At 40.1% G+C, this 18,126-nt stretch overlaps 1 protein-coding gene across 5 annotated transcripts in view; it reads right to left on the bottom strand.

Annotated features, from left to right (window-relative positions):
• The window catches only part of PTPN13 (protein tyrosine phosphatase non-receptor type 13), a 111,739-nt gene that overhangs the window by 23,362 nt on the left and 70,251 nt on the right, over positions 1–18,126 (bottom strand). For all 5 annotated transcript variants that reach the window (XM_064711190.1, XM_064711193.1, XM_064711194.1 and 2 more), the window contains exons 10-24: positions 15,943–16,162; positions 14,899–14,973; positions 14,615–14,789; positions 14,253–14,406; positions 13,981–14,119; positions 13,400–13,552; positions 11,895–12,077; positions 10,735–10,897; positions 7,113–7,536; positions 6,848–6,945; positions 4,970–5,026; positions 3,569–3,661; positions 2,177–2,284; positions 1,355–1,486; positions 674–1,128 (exon numbers count right to left, since the gene is read on the bottom strand). In XM_064711190.1, coding sequence (XP_064567260.1) covers positions 674–1,128; positions 1,355–1,486; positions 2,177–2,284; positions 3,569–3,661; positions 4,970–5,026; positions 6,848–6,945; positions 7,113–7,536; positions 10,735–10,897; positions 11,895–12,077; positions 13,400–13,552; positions 13,981–14,119; positions 14,253–14,406; positions 14,615–14,789; positions 14,899–14,973; positions 15,943–16,162 — 2,629 coding nt within the window. The remainder of the gene's footprint in view (positions 1–673; positions 1,129–1,354; positions 1,487–2,176; positions 2,285–3,568; positions 3,662–4,969; positions 5,027–6,847; positions 6,946–7,112; positions 7,537–10,734; positions 10,898–11,894; positions 12,078–13,399; positions 13,553–13,980; positions 14,120–14,252; positions 14,407–14,614; positions 14,790–14,898; positions 14,974–15,942; positions 16,163–18,126) is intronic.

The raw sequence follows: 18,126 nt of genomic DNA, 5'->3' as shown, positions 1-18,126 counted from the left end.
TCAGCAGTACAGCAGCCTAGAGTCTGTTGGATTAATTAGCATGAGCTGCCACAATTTAATTGAATAACCTCCATCAGATGAACAGAGGAATCACTGCAAGTTGGAAACAAATTTTCAGTACTTGTGATTGTGCCCTTTTGGAAAGGTGACACAGCAACTGTGTCTGCACAAGAGCATGACTCACTGCTGAATTTTAATGCACAAGAGCAGTTTTTCAAGGATTAGATCAATCCCAGAAGACAATGAATTCTGCTGCTACCCACTCCAGATGTACCACTTCTACTTTCCTTGAGGAAAAAACTTCATTTATCTGACAAGTGAATAAACTTACCTCTAGGAGTGGTCACTAGGTTATGAACATATTGGACAAAAACACAGAATTGAAAGGAGGTTTCCTACAGCCTCAGGAAGTGCACTGTAAGTTCATCCCAAAGCACAATCTGCCTCTAATAAGACACATCTTGTGACATTGGAAAGCTGGAAAGTTGTTCCAAGTTACAGAAGTGATTTTCTCCATTTATTTTGCACAAAATCACCATGCTATTAGAAATCAGCTACTGGCATTAGCTGCAGGCTAGGCCAGGCTGCTCCTCCCTCACATCCTGACGCCCAGAGACAGCTATCAATCCCACTCTCACACTGATGGGAAATATTCATATGAAAGCCACTATGCCTTTTTAGCTGGCTGCTGCTCCTGACTGCTGGAGTAGGTTGCTTCATCCATGTCAGAATCCCCTCGGTCAGAATACTCCACAGGCTCCACCACCCCGGGCCTTTTACTTTTCGCTCGAGCACTGTCCGACGAGGATCTCCTCTTCTCGAGGGCTTTCGAGGGCCCAGCCTGGGGCTCGCTGTGAAGCTGGACATCCTGCTGGGCTCTGCCACTGGCACGTTTGCCCAAGGTGGGCTGGCCCTGGGACAGGCTGGCGCTCTCGGTCCGGGAATCCTGGGAGCTCACGCTCCCATCCCGCTTGGACAGTGCGGAGAGGCTGCCCGAAACGGGCCTCTGGTGAGCGCGGCACCGGCTGTGCTCCTCGGAAGAGGACTCTGCCTCGGTGTCCTGCACTGAGGAGGGCCTCCTCAAGTAACCCCTGGCTCCATTACTGATCTGAGCAGTGCTAGACGATGCTGCAAAGCAGGAGACAAGACAGCCATCAGCTTATCTGCAGCACGACACCCTTTTCTCAGCTTACAGCCCAGGAAGGTTTCACACACCCAGATATCCCGCAGGAAGCTCGCTGCTCACACTGTACCCCCCAATGGATACCCTCACACACCCCCTCTCTATCCTGTCCCTAAACCATTCCCAGCTACCCGGGGTTGCTCACAGGGGAGACTGCAGATCCCTCCCTACCTTTGGACAGCCTGTCCTTGGGCTGGGAGATGACCAGTGTCACATCCTCAGGAGCATTCTCCAGGATTTCCAAGGCTGCATGCTGGCTGACACCTTCCAAACTCGTGCTGTTTATGGATATGAGGCGGTGCCCTGCACAAAAGGGGCTGTTCAGATACAGTCCAACACCTACGTTTTTACCCATCAGTGACAATGTGGAGTACAGGTCTGACAACTACACAATACACAGATTAAAAATCACTAAACTTCAAGTGATGCTGGAACAGGAAACTCCAATCATGAAAAAAGAAAGCCAAATCCCAAACCACACCACAAAAACTGGTTATATTTCCTATTTTTAAACCTGCCAAATCTTTACATGTTCTGATTTCTACCTTCTCTTTTACTGTAAAAGAAAAAAGAAAAAGAAGAAATCAGAAGTTAAACTGAACTGCATATTGCTCATTTAAGACACAGACTAAGAAGAAAAGGCAAAAAACCCCCATATTTCTCCTCCCCCCCACTACAGTTATGGTTATAGTATATGGTTCCATTTCACTTTTTAAAAAATTACAGTAGGGATACTGAGTTTTAAAAACTTTAAATTAGAATGCATCTGCAAGACAGACTATGGAAAATAAAGCCCTTATCTTTATATATAACTTTAATTTTCTGCTACTTCAAACTTTATCATTTTTACATTGATTTGTATGATTGTTGCTTTTGTATAGTCTTAAGAAAGAAGCATCACTAGTTTTCAGAAACTGTCTGGAAGGTGACTGAAGGTCACTATTGTAAGGACTGTAATACCCAGAGCCATAGATGGAATTTTATGCTATTCACCTGGTTTTAGAGTCCCTTCCAAATCAGCTGGCCCTCCAGGAATAACTGAATGAATAAAAATTCCCAGATCAAGTTTCCCTGTCTTCTCTCCACCAACTATTTGAAAGCCTAGGAAGAAAAGGCCCAAAGCAGGAAAAATGTCAGTGATCACTGTGTAACTTAACACAAGCCCATCTTCTAGAACAAACAAAAACTTAGTCATTCTAATAAATGTAAAGCAAGAAACCCCAGACACCTCAAATCTGCATGGAAACAGACAGCAAAGCTTTTTGATAAAGCTTTATTGCATACTCTTGTTTTAAGCACTGATTTAGACTTTGTCTGTTCAGGACACTTCAGCAAAGGCTACAGAAGACAACTCTGGCAAGAGAAACACACAAATAGGTGACATGAAATGGACATTTGCTGAGCAGACATAATTTGTTTTCTATCACATAAAATTTTCTGGTTTTCTCCATTGTTTGATGTTTCTCATAGAAGTCTGACCCTGGTCTTAAGATCCAAGTTTTCAATGTCTCTGTTTTATTTTGAGGCTTCTAATCTATTTCTGTTCATTCTACCACATAAACCTGGGACAAATGTTCTGGGGGGGGAAAAAAAGTAAAAGATATCAGGTCTTCTCTATTCTAGCTAAAACAGCAAACTACTATAAATTGCATGGGGAAGAAAGAGGAAAAATACTACATTTATTTGAATTTTTTTTTTTTAATTTCTGCTCAACTTATACATTACTGTGCAGTGTAAACACTAAGTATTGCTGTCTTGTAGGCTTTTTTCCCCTCTCAAATTTACACTACAATCTGATTTTGAATGACAGAACAATGTCCTTAAGGACACTTTAGAGAGTCTTCCTAAAGCACAACACTGCCATCAAATCTTTCATTACTCATATAGGAAAAATTAGGTGGGTTTATGCAAAAAAATCAGTGGCAGAGGAAGGAATGTAATGTAAATATCTCATCTCCCAGGCTCCTCAAACATCAAATCAGTGTTCCATCTGATATTATAGGAATAAGCAAAACCCTCCACAATTAGCACATAATGCTTTTATTGTGTCTTTTTTTTTAAAAAAAGCATTCATTTAAAGCATTTGTCACAGCTCAAAGCTGTGACATTCCACAGAGACAAAATTCTATACTTTAAACAGAGATAAACTTAAAAGGCCAACTTCAATGATGACAAGTTCACAATATTAATATTATCCTACACTTACAATATGGAAAAACTAAAAATCAGACTTGCTTAACATCACAGAAACTGCATTTTAAAAGCCTTCACTGCCTGCACTGCTTTACTCAGTTCTACAATAAATGCTTAAACACAGACCAGAAAACTCTATTTTGTGATTGGCTTCTAGAAATACATGTCAACAGCAATTTTAAAGCCACTTACCTAAGCCAAGCTTTTCATCCTTTTTCAAGTTCACTAAAGTGATCTCTCTCTCTGGTGTGGCAACTCTGTTCTGTGTTGTTTGAAGAGAGTCAACTGTAAAGCCAACATTTCATCATCAGACACTACCTCAACACTGCCCTTCAGGTTTACTTTAAAGCTCTTTTCCATTAAAAAATATTACTTCTCTGATAACTTGAAAAGTTGTTTTGATCTAGTTGGTTCAACTTTCATCTTCTAAGCCATGGCTAAACAGAGAAAAAAACCTCTATAACCCTTCTAAGGCACTTCCATCTTCAGCAGTTAAAAATCTTTTACTCCTCCTAAGAAAAGCAGCTGGCACAGTCTAATGGAGGGACAACATAATTGAGTCCTAGAATCTTTAGTTTCATTAGTCTCAATTCAGGAAAATGTTTAGATCTGTGTTTATGTGCTCTACTCATAGGTAGGGAGGATGCAAACACATTGGTAAAATTGAAACTGAGGGTCATATGGAATTACTGAAAGGTAACTCAATGAGTTCTCTTAATGGTGTCTCTTCATTAAAAAGCAACCAAAATTAGAAACAGCTACTAAAACTTCTCTTGCTTCAATTTACTTCCTCATTTGCAACTCCACAGGCTGCTGATTCCACCTCTTCTAAAATTTGAGCATCCTCACAATACAACTCTGACTCCTGAGGCATCCCATCAGGCTGAAGTAGACCCAGGCATTTAAGAGACCCAAGGACAATAATTTTGTGAAGAAAAAACCCCCACTAACAAACACCAACAAAAAAATCCCATCCCCCAAGCAAACAAGACGAAACACAAACAAATAAACAAGCCAAATCTCCTGAAACTTCAGGAAACACCAACATAGTGCAAGTCTGAACTCATGGATTTGCATCCTAGAGAAGACATTCATTTGGTCCAGGAGTGCCTGGGATACTTTTACCCTAAGTGGAAGAGGCAATCCACAGCTGCAGAAATCTAATGAGCTCCACACACTGGTACAAGCACAGAACAAGTGATGCAGGAGAGTGCAGCATACTGCACATCACCCAGAAAAGGAGCTTTTTCTCCCTCAAAAACACATCAAGCCTAAAGAGTGAAAGAAGTAAAAAGAAAGGACAGAAGCAGTAACCTCCTAAATAAGGGAAATGAGCTTTCAAGAGCTTGATTCTGGTAGGAAAGAGCACCCTTTAAGTGCTTCACTCTTTCATATCTGAAAAATATCACATACAGATGTCTAAACCTCCCCCAAGAAGCAATCCAAAATAAATAATAGGAATGAAAATACTAGAAAAAGGCCCTATCTAGCTAACTGGCAGAGGCACTCAAGAACACCAAAGGCACAGGACAGGTGGAACAATGAAGCATTTGCAAGTGACAAACTGACTGAATTAATTACTTATCAACTTACCACTCTCTTTATGTGCTGCTGATGACAGAAGATTTTCTGAAGTATTCATGCTAACACCTGTGACATGCATGGAAGTATTAGACACTGTTATAATTTTTTTTTAATAAAAAAGCTACCAAGAATTGTTTCAGTCTTTACACAGTTCACATGAGCTCATTCACAATAGCAAAATTCTTTTAAAAATGAATAAACATAAAACTAGCTTTGTATTAGCAAATCCAAATTTTTCATGTGCTCTAGTTGTAGTTTAAGATTCAGATAGATGGTAGCTCATGCAAAGGCAATGAATTAAAGGAAGGACAGAGGTTTGGACTTTATGACCATGGTTAACTTCAGATCAAAGTAATGGATCTTGTGCAATGAAGTCAAAGACTAAATTTTCTAACAATATTGGATATTGAATACGCTGAACCTAATAAACCAACACAACAGGACTCTTCTAAGATTTTGTAAAGGAACAAATAAGCTGCTGCTGTAATAAGCAATTTGAACTACTACTTAAAATTGTTTGCTTATAGAATCATGCCTTCTTTGAAATTATCACAGCCAAGCCAATGTGGCCCTACTTTAAAGAGGATAAAATAATACATGTACAAATACATGAAAGTAAATGAGGGAATAAAATTCAAGCTTTTTAATAAAGCAGCCCTGGCCTTCTCCAAACCTATAAACCCATCTGATGTGTTTCACCGTGCAAAGAACCTATGTCCCTCAGCACAGGCAGTGTGATCCAGCAGGACTTTCTGACATGTGGCTAAAACCCTCACCAGAACTGCTGCCCAGAAGATTATGGGCAAGCACATCATCATATTAATCACAAAACTAAAGGCACAGAGTAAATGGCTGCAATCAACAATTACAGAACCTGCACACTTCATCTCACTCCTCAGCATTTATGCTCTCAGCACTGAAAATGCATCATTCCCAAGTCAGTCCTGGTTCCAAATGCACAGGGTGCAGATGTGGGAGGTCACACACTGCTTTGTTTGCTTCTTTTACTTTGTTTATAATGACCCCATCCCCAGAAACTTAACCATCTTCAACTTTTTCTGATGTCCTGTAACTACAGGAAAGCCAACCAGCAGCTAAGGCTGCAAATATTTCAGGCATTATAGTTTCTGTTGTTATAACAGGGAACCTTCTGGAACCAGAAACTGGTAATACAGAGATATTAAACATTCATGTTTAATAACCCAGTGTTAGTTTAAATCTATTTAGCTGCTTTGAATGTTTTTTTTTTTTTTTTTTTAATGTGAGCTCTCTCTTTTAGTTAATAGTAAGACTACTTGTGTGAACTCCAGTCCTTGCCAAGAAAATGGAGTAAGTGCATCTGGCTTACCTCAATACAAAAGTGTTTTTGTAAAACACCCAGTGTATTGCAAAAAATATTTAACTAATTTGTTGTATCTGAAAAAAACCCTCCAAAATAGAAGAAAAAACTCCCAAGTGTGGAGCTACTACTTAGAGGCACTGCCCAATACCCAGCTGATGCCAAACAGTCAAAAAAACACTCCCTACATTCTTTCCACAAAAAACACTAAAAAAGTTCAGCCTTCACAAACAGACTATGAAGATTAGCAAATTACTAAAAGATACATACAACCAAATGGCACCCTGAAGTGATAACCTGGAAGCTGTTTTCTGCTACAGCTTTTACATTACACCTCTGTGCAAAGACTGGTGCTGACCAAAGGAGGATTTTTTGGATTCACTGCAATAATGGCCTGGATTGCTTTCACATGTGATACTCTGCTCCCACTTTTAAATCAGAATATTACCATCAGTTAATAAATATATCAAATATATCAAAGCATTACCCCCAAAGCAATTTTAGAAGTTTGTTAGTAAATACAGTAATATTATTTTTTGCATGCTGACCTACAACATAGGCTTGACCGGTATCTTCAATGGATGATGAGTCTGATTCATTTTTCTTTCTTTCAGGGCTTCTACTTAAACCTGCATGAGATTTTGAACTTAAAGGGGAGAAGGAGAGAAGGGGAACCAGACAGAGGGAAGAGGAAGTTGGGAGAGGGAAGGATCAATGTAATAAAATAATGGCATGAATAATAAATCAAAACTGATGCAAAATGTACATTGACTGTACACAAATATACTGCAGGGTGGTCAGAGAGACTCTTACTTGCTTGGTTTTAATGCTCCCGTTGCTGATCCAGTATCAAATTTTGGCATTTGCTGAAAGACCCTTCCCATGATATCTTCTATTTTTTTGGGGGAAGAGTCGAAAGCAGTAATAACATTTTTCCTCGGGGGGTAAACAGAGATGTGACTCTGGCTCAGATCGTGAAATGACTTGCTCATAACTCTGGGCCTTTCCTCCCACGGACTCTTCTCGTTCTTGTCCCTTGCAGAGCCAGGAAGTGGCTGGAAGAGCGAGAGCTCAGAGCAGGACAGTCTCTTCAGGATCTCTGCCTGGACAGACAGGGGTCGGACAGCGAGTCTGTTCAGAGTGCTGCTGGCCAGGCTGCCAGTGCTGATGGCTCGGCCCATGTTGAAGCCTTTGACAGAGTCTGCATGAAGGTTCAGGCTCCTAAATGAAGCTCTTTCTGTGGAAATTAAAAAAACAACAAACCAACAACACCCAAACAATTAAAGTTATTCAGTACAGCTAGTGTGAACACCTTGTGCAAAGCATGCTTTTCAAACAACTAACTCACACAAAATGTATTTTCTCCAGATGCTTAGCAGAGATATATAATCACCCACCATGGGGTTTGCTCAGGAAGCAAATTTTGGAGCTCATGACACTACACTAGCCCAAAGTCCAAAACCACTGAATATTTATCCTCTTATTAGCATGAAGACTCATATTCCCTGTCAGGCAGCTGTGCCTTAGACAGACACATCATCTCCTTCTGCAAAACAAATAATATCCTCAGGCCAAGTGACCTGGATCACTACATCTTCTTTCAATAAAGGTCTTTTCCAGGATTTGAACAAATAGGTCTCCCCTGTGTGCACACTATTAGATGCTTCCATCCATTGCTTTGTTTTCTTGGTGTGAGCCTCTCCAGATTTACAGCACAGCTGCAAGGCCATGAGGGCTTGGCAGCATCTCTACCCAGATACAGAGCACCAGTGCACTCAGGTGCACTTAAGGACCTCCCTGCTACAAACAGCCTAGCACAAAACAGAAAGGGTTGACTGAGGTTTGCCAGACTTTTGGACTCATTAGCAAGGATTCCCTTAAGCAGCAGTGAGAAACAAGTCTTGGGCTGTAATTAAATTACTGTCAGCTGAGCTGTGGGAAGTGTCTGGGTGGATGTTCTTAGCTGAAAGCAAATTCATGATAATACATCTTAGCCTAAACCCCTCTTAATTCAGAGCAAAGCTGAGCAGGGCTCCTTTCTATTACCCTAACAGCCTCCTAAGGCTAGCAGGCTGTGGCTTGGCTCTCACACAGCAACCTGATAAGCTGTGGCAAGTGGTTGGCTGTTCAGAGACTTTAAAGGAAATCAGGCCACCTGGACCCTTCATAAACTTCACTGATGTCTTGGAGTCAGTTCACAGGGAAGTCTCAGGGAAAGCAATCCTCAACTGCCATATATATTTCTGATGTAGGGTTAACCAGAGGGAGGTTGTAACCCTATATATATGTAGCAAACAAGCTGCTTTAGGAAGCTGCACTGTAAGTCAAAGGGAAAATTATACTTTTTTGGTACACATCACCCATTAGGTTTAATGGTAAATACTGTGGCATTTAGAAAAGAGTGTATTTGACAAATGCAGCCTCAGTCCTGCCATTCCAAAAGACTTTACTGCCTCCAATAGTGCCTCCAAATTCCTCAGGCAGGAATTAACTGCCACGGTAACTCAAGCTTCCTCTGTAACAGACATAGAGATGGTGAAGATTTAGTTGTGGAAGGTGTGTTTTTCTGTCCTTTCATCAGGTGAATTAGCATACAATAACCACTTCCTCATCCACACCAAACACCTTTTCTAGCTACAGCCACCAACCAGATAAGCTACAGAAAAATGATTTTGCCCAATCAGACCAGAAATCCACAAATCCCAATTTCCTGACTCTGACAGAAGGCATCAATGACAGCTGCACTTGCTGTGTTGCCATCATGGGGAAGAGTACCCTAAAAAAGTGAGCTGAGATCTCTTTTATTATTGTATTTACCCTCTGAGAACATCAAACAGAATTTCTATGGATTTCAGATGAATACTTTCACACCATTACCTATATTATATAGATATTAGTAGGCATTAGGCTTTTCAAACCTTCTGCCAATCCTGTAACTGAAAATTCTCATGTGCTCAAAACTCATCATCTCTAAGGCTGACTTAACCCTCATTTCTCTTTTTTGGTTTGTTTTTCCATATGCCCTTTCTGGAATCCAGAATGCCCTTTTCTTTAGTGTTATGTATGTCCTTTTCTTTACTATTTTACTGAGTGCTTCCAATTACCAGTTTGTACTGGCATATTAAGGGTTTGATTTAGATCTAGCAAAGTGATGACAGGAGCATTTTTTTTTGTTTAATTGCTTTTACTTTTAATAATCAGTGTGCTGGAGTTAACCATAATGCTGATTCGTTTGCTTCTGATTACAAGTGATTGGTGGAATCTGGGACCTCTGATTTCCAAATGATCTGCACTGTACAGAAGCAAACTATTGTTTCCCAGACTCCCACAGCACAACACATACGCCATCTGTTAAGAGCAACCAAGTTTGCCAAGCCAAGAAAGCCCTTCCTGTATTGCTTTTCTCTGCAATTCAGGATAAGCAAACTCTAAATCAGAGAATGGTAAAAAGGCTTTAAGTCACTTGGTCTTATTTCTTTGCCTGAAGCTGGCTGAGCCCAACAGAATAGAAGAAAAGCTGGATAGTTGCCACATGCCTTTTCCCACTCCCACCCCTCCTCTTTTCTTTTCTTTTTATTTTAAATTAGAGATCACAATATCCACAGCAATGTGGTCAAACTTCATCCCAGCTACACTGGTGGAAGTCTGGATTAACAGCAATTGGAATGCAGACAGATAACAGGGAACAAAGAGAGCATGAGCAGACAGACTGACCAAGACAGCACTTCCAGACCACACTGAAGGCCAGCCAGCCAAGTGAGCTCTGCTCCAAACAGTGAAGAAATTCATTCAGAGGGGTTTTTTCACTGACTACATTTTCCAATTAATATTTTTTAACTAAAAATAATGCCTTTACATTTTTCTGTTATGCACACAAGTTATGAAGAAAATGGGAACTATGAAGGAAAGATTAGTATGCATGTTGTTCTTTACCAGGTCCACCCAACATTAAGCAAAATAAAGACAGCTGCATCCACAGATCAGAAATGGAGCATCATGGAATGTCCCCTACTTTACTTGCACTCCCATGATCACACCATTAATTCCACTTTATTAAACCAATCCCTTTCACATTAAGCAAAAGGTAAAAGTCCCGTTATTGAAATACTTTCAAGATACTTCTGAAAGAAAAGGCAAAAGCCTTTATTTAATTAAAGAGGAAAGTACTTTTAATGACCTGTTTTTAGATTCCTTTTAGTTTAGAGCAGCTGCTGTGTGCCAGCCTGTGTTCTTCCAACTCCTTTCCCACCCCTTAAACAAAATCTAAACAAGCTTAGCTAGTAGAGTTTCTTCATAGTGGAAACCCTCCAAATGTAGATTTACACACACACACACAGAGTACTCAGAACAATTACTGAAGCTCCAGTTCAGTTTTCTTCCTTACAAAAATACATATAGATTACTAATAAAAACCACATAGCATCACAGTCCTTACCAATGTCCTGAGTGTCTTGGTTGCTCTGTCTGGTTCTCATCTGTAGCTGGAACTTATGCTGGGAAGAGCAGAGATGCAGAAGGTACTGGCAAGTCTTGCTATTGTCAGTCTGAAAGGCATGCTTGATGCCATCTGATGTGTTCTGCAAAGTTATTTTCTTCTTCTACACAATGGAGAAACAAAAAAAGTCAAAGACAAATTATTTCTTTTAGCCTACAAAGAATTCTGTGTTTGCTTGTGCACAGTTACAGCATTCATACTTTCCTGAAGCAAAATGCATGGATGAAAGAGATTTCTATTAAAATAGGAGTCAAAGGTAATGTGAGATTTATAAAGTAGTTCTTTAAAGCTACTTCTGGGCTAGATGAGAAAGTGCTTTATTATTTTATTATTACAGTAATCTGTATCTGTTACTGTTAGTGCTGAGTAATGACAACCAGAACTATTACATTTTGCAAGATGGGGTTTTCAAACGCCCCGAGGAAATCACAAGGGATGCTGCCATTTAAGAAAAAAATAACTAAATGCTGATCTAATTACCAAACCTCTCAGTTAATGTTCCAGGTCTTGAACTTATATTTTCAGTAATCTTTAAACTTGAATTTATCCATTCTAGTTAAAACCATCTCAGAGATGAAATGGGCTGTAGCTTTTCAATAAAGTATCAGACAGAATTAGAAGTCCTGTTTTCAACACCTATATAAAGGTAAGCATTTGAAACCAATGCTTCATTAAAAACTGATACATGATCACCAGATTATGGTGTACCCACTCAAGTTGGCTGGTGTTGTCCAGATCAAGTGTCAGCCTGTTATCTTTTATCATTTAACTTAATTACTCTTGGAAATATAAATTGAAAGCAACATAGGTGCACCTCCTAATTATACTGAGTACTGGCATTTGCCTGCACCCAGTCCTCTAATGCAGGATTCTCATTCTGGTGCTCCTTCACTATGCTTGTCCATGCAAGCTAAGAAAAAAAAAAAAACCTTCAAGACATGAAAACTCCTATTTCAATCCCATAATATGACAGCCATGCAAAACACAGCACTATGCTGTAAAGCAGCAGCTTAATTTGCAAAAATAACCAACAAAAACATCACAGTAACCAGAGACACAAATATAGATGTGCACACACAGAGGAAAAGAGACCAACTCACACTGAAGGATATTTTCTTTGTCTCTCTCCATGGGAAGCGCAGCACAGGTGTTCGGGCACCATTGTGAACTTCAAAAATGACAACTCCTTTGCAGCACACTCCCAGAAGGATTCCTGTTTGGGATTTCTTCTCAGGCAGCACATGATGAAGGTGAACCCCATATTCTGTGAGCCTCTGACACAACTGCACGGATCAATGCAATGAGACTTCTATGAGTACAAATTCAGGGCCATTACAAGTTTCCACAGCACTATATGAATATTATACATCTCTCTATAAATGTTTACATGTGCATATAAATGTACAGATTTTAGCAAAAGAATCCTCTCTGCCTGGTGATTCCACTTACTTACAGTTTAAAGCAGCTGAGGGTTTTAAGACTTGGTGGTACCTCTGACCTGCCAGACTACAGCAAATGAACCCAATGTTTATTAAAATCAAACAGGGAAAGCACAGAGAACACATGCCAGTAATTCAAACTTGCACAAAGCCGTTTTTAGCAAGGAACTGTGACTAGCCAGATGCACTTGCTCTTCACATAGTTTTTAAAGCAGAATTAAATTAACACTGCAATTCTGTGACCATATTAAGGTATCCTATGCAGTGTCACTCACTTTGCACTCCCAGTTATTCACCCCTGTTGTCTCTTCAGTACTGGTGTAAGGGACTGACGGAATGAATCAAACAAGGGAAGCTAACTCCCCCCAACACACCCCCAAGCCAGGCTAGATTTTAGCCAGGATCCTGTCTCCTGCTTTGTTCTCTGTGGCTAAGTAACAAGAACACTTATGTAAAATGAGCAACAGACTTGGAATGGACAAAGCTGAGTGTCTTTTCCATCACCTACTCAGAGATGGTGGAACTGAAGTGTGGCTGTGGAATTACAGTGTAATGATTATTTGGTGTTTCAACAGCAATCCTTCACTCCCTGAACTCATTTTGATCAAGGGAGAACCTGATTATTATCCCACGAGCAAACAACATAATTAGATTTCTCAATGGGTCCTTTTACAATAATCCAAATATATCCATGGATAATGGCTTTCCTATCATCTTACATAGAACCTGCACAAAAAATTCTCCTTGGCAGTACTTCTGGCTTGTTTCATACCAAGAATTACACAGAGTACTAGCTGTAACAAATCTTTTTGTAATTTACAAACTTTTTCCCCTCTACAGAAAGCACAAAAGACATGGGGAATACAGGGTGTGCTGCCTCATAAACACTGCTTCCTTTAGAGCAAACATAGGATCAGCAGTTGCTTTTAGCTAGCTTGAGCTAAGACTACTGATTGGAAAACAGTGAGCGAACTTCCTATCTGTTACAATTTCTTTTGGCTTGTTATGTTGTGTCCTTTGGACAAAATCTTTTCAGCTTTCTTCCTTTCAGTGTCATTCACAGCCTGAGTTGTTTTACTGTGCTTTCACTTGAAGTCCATGCACTCACATTCCAGCAAGGGAATTTTTAAGGCACAGATGAAGGAAGCCAACTGCTGCCCACTTACCTTCAGAAATTCTAACTCTGTCTCTTTTTCAGAGGCACCCACGTAAGTGCTGTGCAGTTTTGGCAGCTCTTCCTTGATGTAGGACAGATCCAGTTTCTCTATCACTCTTGCTGGGACATAGTGTTCTACTCTGAAATAGGACAAGCCGTGCACCTGCAACGCAAAACATTTTTGTGATGGCACCTCCACATACTTCCATGCCCTATGAGCACAACTGAAGCACAAACATTCATTTTTACAAACAACTGTACATTACAACTCAGAGAATCATAAGATTCTGAGTAAGGGGAGGGAATCACAATCTCCATCTTGAAATAGCTTTATTTCATATCAGTTTCTCCATATTCAAGCCTGACTGTAGTTCCACTAAAAAAAAAAGGGTTTAACACCCAGATTGTGCAACTGTGTTAGACTTTAGGAACACCTGCTCACAGTAAAACCTGCCAAGAGCATAGAGCATATCAGCTGAGCTTCCAGTCTGGGCTAGAGCTGCAGAGCACGTGTGGGAGAGCACAGTCCGGTCTTTAATGAAGCAGCAAGATCACAGCTCAACAAGACCAAAGGTGAAATTGATGATGTACCTCTGCCTGGTAATCTCCATACTCAGCTTGGAGAGCTAAGGATGCTAATAACAAAGCTGTCTCATCATCACAATGCATCCTGTCTTCTAGGATGTCCTTCCTCAGCTGCAGGTAGTACTGGTGGCATGTCAGCGTGTGCCTAGAACAGGAATATAAAACAAAACCATGAAAAAAACCCACACACCACCTTTGGTGCTCCAGTACAGATTAATACCCAATTTCTGTCCATAAATTTAGGGCTTAAGAGGCTATAAAAAATTTCATACACTCACTGTATGAGACTGACATCATCCACAAAAAACTTTATGCGAAAAAACAGAGTGAAGTTGACAGGAGGCTTGTTCTTCTTCTTCGGTTCTTCTTTCCAGCCTTCTGGAGCTACTTTACTTAGCTTTATGTCAGGATCCACGAAGAAAAACTCATTGTCTGCACAACATCAAAGAGAAGCACAAGAGTAAAAGCATGAAAACCAAGTATTTGTACCAGATGGAGGATAAAGACCAGATTTATAACTCTGAAACTGGGCATTGAACAGCAAAGTTTTCCATTGACTAACAACAACTTAATAAGCACAATATCTCTTAAAGGGAATACTGAATTAGGGCAGAAGAAATAATTTAGCAGTTATTCTTACCTCTTAAAGTAGCCAATCCAAAGAAGTGATGCTCCACCAAACCAATATGGGCAACAACCATATCAAAGACATCTTTACATATTGTTTTGGTATCACAGGTCAGCTCCAGCTTCTGCCCACTCAGAAGCATCACATTTACTTTCCTCCTGGTGTCATCACTCTTGCCTTTCTTAGTCTGCATTTTGTGAAATGAAATCTCTCAACATTCACACTTGTGATAAAAACACATTTGTTGTTTAAACATAATTCCCCAGCCACAAATGGTTCAACAACCCCTTTCTTACCAGGATAGACTTCGGTAGATCCAAGGAGATGAACGGCTCAATCGTCATCTTCACAAACTCTGGGCCAAAGAAGTTCTGCAAATCACAACAGAGTATGAATGAACACGGTGTTCCTGGGACAACAGGCTGGGGCACAGTTAACTCCCACCCTGCAAATGCAAAAGAGGGACCAAAGGCTAAAGTTTGGCAATTACCTGGTACCTAGTCTGTATTATATGCAAAACATTTTCACAAAAACCTCTTAAGGGTTGGGGGACAGAGAGGGGAACCAACATGATTAGTTAAAGCCTACATGAGCTAACTCATCTTATTGTGATGGACTGGAGGCAGACACAGAAGTTGTTAGCCTGCATTAGGGCAACCAGTGCCTGAGTTTTGCTTGAAGTTTTCCCATCCTTACCTAAAAACAAACTCAAAATATCCAGTTCATGGAAAGCAGCAGCAGAGGGCATCAAGCCATCATCTATTCCACACATCAGACACTCTGTTTACCTCCATAAATATACCTAAATACCTCTGTCTCCCTCTTTGTGTGTAATTCCCTATTTCATCCACATACCAAGACAGCTGGGAAAGCAAAGGGGATTTGCACAGGGTGAACTTATGAGGCAAATGAATGCTCTCTCTCTTCACCTTCCCAACTTGTTCATTTAATAACCTCTGATGCTGGCAGGGCACATCCACATTCCATGAAGAGAAATGCAAATGGAGTGGCTGAAAACACCACAGAACAGAGGAGGAAACCTATGCCTTGCCTTTGTTAGAATGCTATACTGTTTAATTGATGCAATTGTCAAGCCTTGCTGTCTGTTTTAGAATCTCTTGATGCCACTTTAGGCTCTTTAGTCACTAATGCCACAAAATCTCAGAAGTTTTACCCTGCCTTACCCTGTGAAAGTAGGCCAACCCCACACACCTGGTATTTCATCTCCTGATGATTGTTTATTACAGGACCCAGTTTATGAATCCCACATACCAGAGTTTCAGTCAGGACACCGCTGTGTTTCAATGAAAACAAGAGTTCACCTGAGCTCAGTGCATTACCCTCAGTTTCCTTTGTGTCATGGCTGTTTCCAGGGCTATTTCCCTCAGTGGGTCTCTGGTGATGTCAAGCATTGAGGATCTAATTGCATCCCCAGGGTAGAGGTTAGGCCGGGACTGCCTCAGAGCCATCCTGGCTTGCAGTTGCATCATTTCTTCCTCCTGCCGCTTCAGCATCACCTCTTGGCTTATCAGCTTGCCTTCAAATGGTGCTTCGTGCTGCCTGCAGGAGGGTCAGAGGGGGTGACACATCAGCAGCCATGCCTAGGACATTCTGCTGCTTTAAGCACATCCCCAGGTGGGAACACACAGCACAAACACCGGCCAGCAAATGCTACGTTGAAGGCATTTATTTGGCAGCCAGGAGGTTACCTCTGTGCAGCAATCCATCACTGCAGAAACCAACACACCGGCTTTCTGCAGCTGCCTGCAGAACTGCCTCAGTTATTCACATGAAAATAAAGGCTCAGCTGCAGTCTGAAAAAAATACTCAACTACAAACCCAGTGAATCAGTGCAAAATTAGTAGATGCACCAGAAGAAGTATTAATGCTTTGCAAATATCTTAATTTTTGTGTTGATGTGGGGACTGTGAAAAAGGCACGCTCAAAAACATGTCATTAAAGAAAAAACTGACATAATAGTGTACTTTCTCTCAGTAAATATTGCTTCAACACCTTCTGCTTGCATGGGCCTGGTATTTATTCCCTGATTTCTCCTGAGAAGTAGTACAGCTTGAAATATTTATATAAAAATGCTTATGTCATAACATCCTATATACTAAAGTACTCTAAATATCACACACTAATGTTTCCATAATCTTATTTTGCTGATAATAGTTCATTTTTTTTTAAATTCCCAAGAATGGCCTGGCTGATACACAGTCACCCCAATGACTAAATTAGTGTCTAAATTTATAATCTGAAGGGAAAAAATGAGAAAAACAAACAAAAATTGAATCAGTATTTAAAAAAACCACAGCAACATATCTGCAATTTCTTTTCTGCAAGTATTGATCCCAAACATCCCCAAAGTTTTATTCTTTACATAAGGAAAGAAATTCACTAACTGTTTGGGTAAACAAAAGCCATTTTTTACTTGAAAAATAAAATAGCTGGTTAGGAAATGTGAACAACTGAGAAATAAAAAACAAAAAAAACCCAAAACAAACCAGACAAAAAAAAAGGCAAAAAACCACCCCACCAACTTCACTCCCCTTCTCTCTGTCCCACACTTACAGAAAAACACCTTCAAACCCCAAACTAAACAAAACCCAACTGAGCCTTCTGTAGAAATCTTAAACCAAGAAAAAGCAATGTTCTCCCCCTGCTAACATAACTACACAGAGGCAATTCTTAAACAAAAATGGACAGGGGAAACTAAAGTGGTTTTCATGAAAAAAGTCCATTTTTTGGCAATTCTGAACTGAATGTTAAGCATACCACCCAAACTGAGTAATGAATAACATGAAAAAGCATAGAAAATGTTTAGAAGCCTGTGTATCATTGCAGTCAGGTTTAGAAATGTACAAAAATAGAGAGTAATTGTGCACTGAGTGACACAGGGCCCTTTGTAGTAAAGTAACATACAGACTTTTTAAAAATACCTTACATTTACATACCTACTTCCTAGGACAGCCTAAAGATATGTTTGATGAGTGACAAATCTGTTAATAAGCTAAGAGAAAAATGCACTTGTCCCAGACAGTACACTTTCCTACACTTACTAAACTGGATGTGATTTCAAATTTTATTTTCCTCTTTTTACAACATTACTAGCTAATACAAATACTTTTAATACTAAAGTGTCATTGGTTAGCATACAAAACCTGCCTTAAAATAAGAAGAGTTAAATATAAGAGAACAATGCTACATTCCTCGAAGAGAATTTCAGGGGAGACACAGAGTAGTAATGGGACAAATGTATTAATGGAAGTCTTTCCCCATGTAGGACTATCACAACATTTTTTTCCCTTCTCCCTCCTCTGGTTTTTTTTTCCTACAAAAGACTGAATAGCATGCACCTAAAGGGACAAAGAAATGAGGAAAGGCCTCAGACCTGCCAACACATGCGCACATGCTTACAGGAAACTAGTTAGGATGACATATATGGGAATATTGACAAAACCCTAAGTTAAATACACCCACAAGCACCCTTCAGATCAAGGTCTAAGGATGGGCTCTGAAAT

This window comes from Zonotrichia leucophrys, chromosome 4 (genome assembly GCF_028769735.1).
Source record: "Zonotrichia leucophrys gambelii isolate GWCS_2022_RI chromosome 4, RI_Zleu_2.0, whole genome shotgun sequence".
NCBI classification, from domain to species: domain Eukaryota; kingdom Metazoa; phylum Chordata; class Aves; order Passeriformes; family Passerellidae; genus Zonotrichia; species Zonotrichia leucophrys.
The sequence above is the reverse complement of the archived record's forward strand: the minus strand, read 5'-3'. Positions and strand labels throughout refer to the sequence as shown.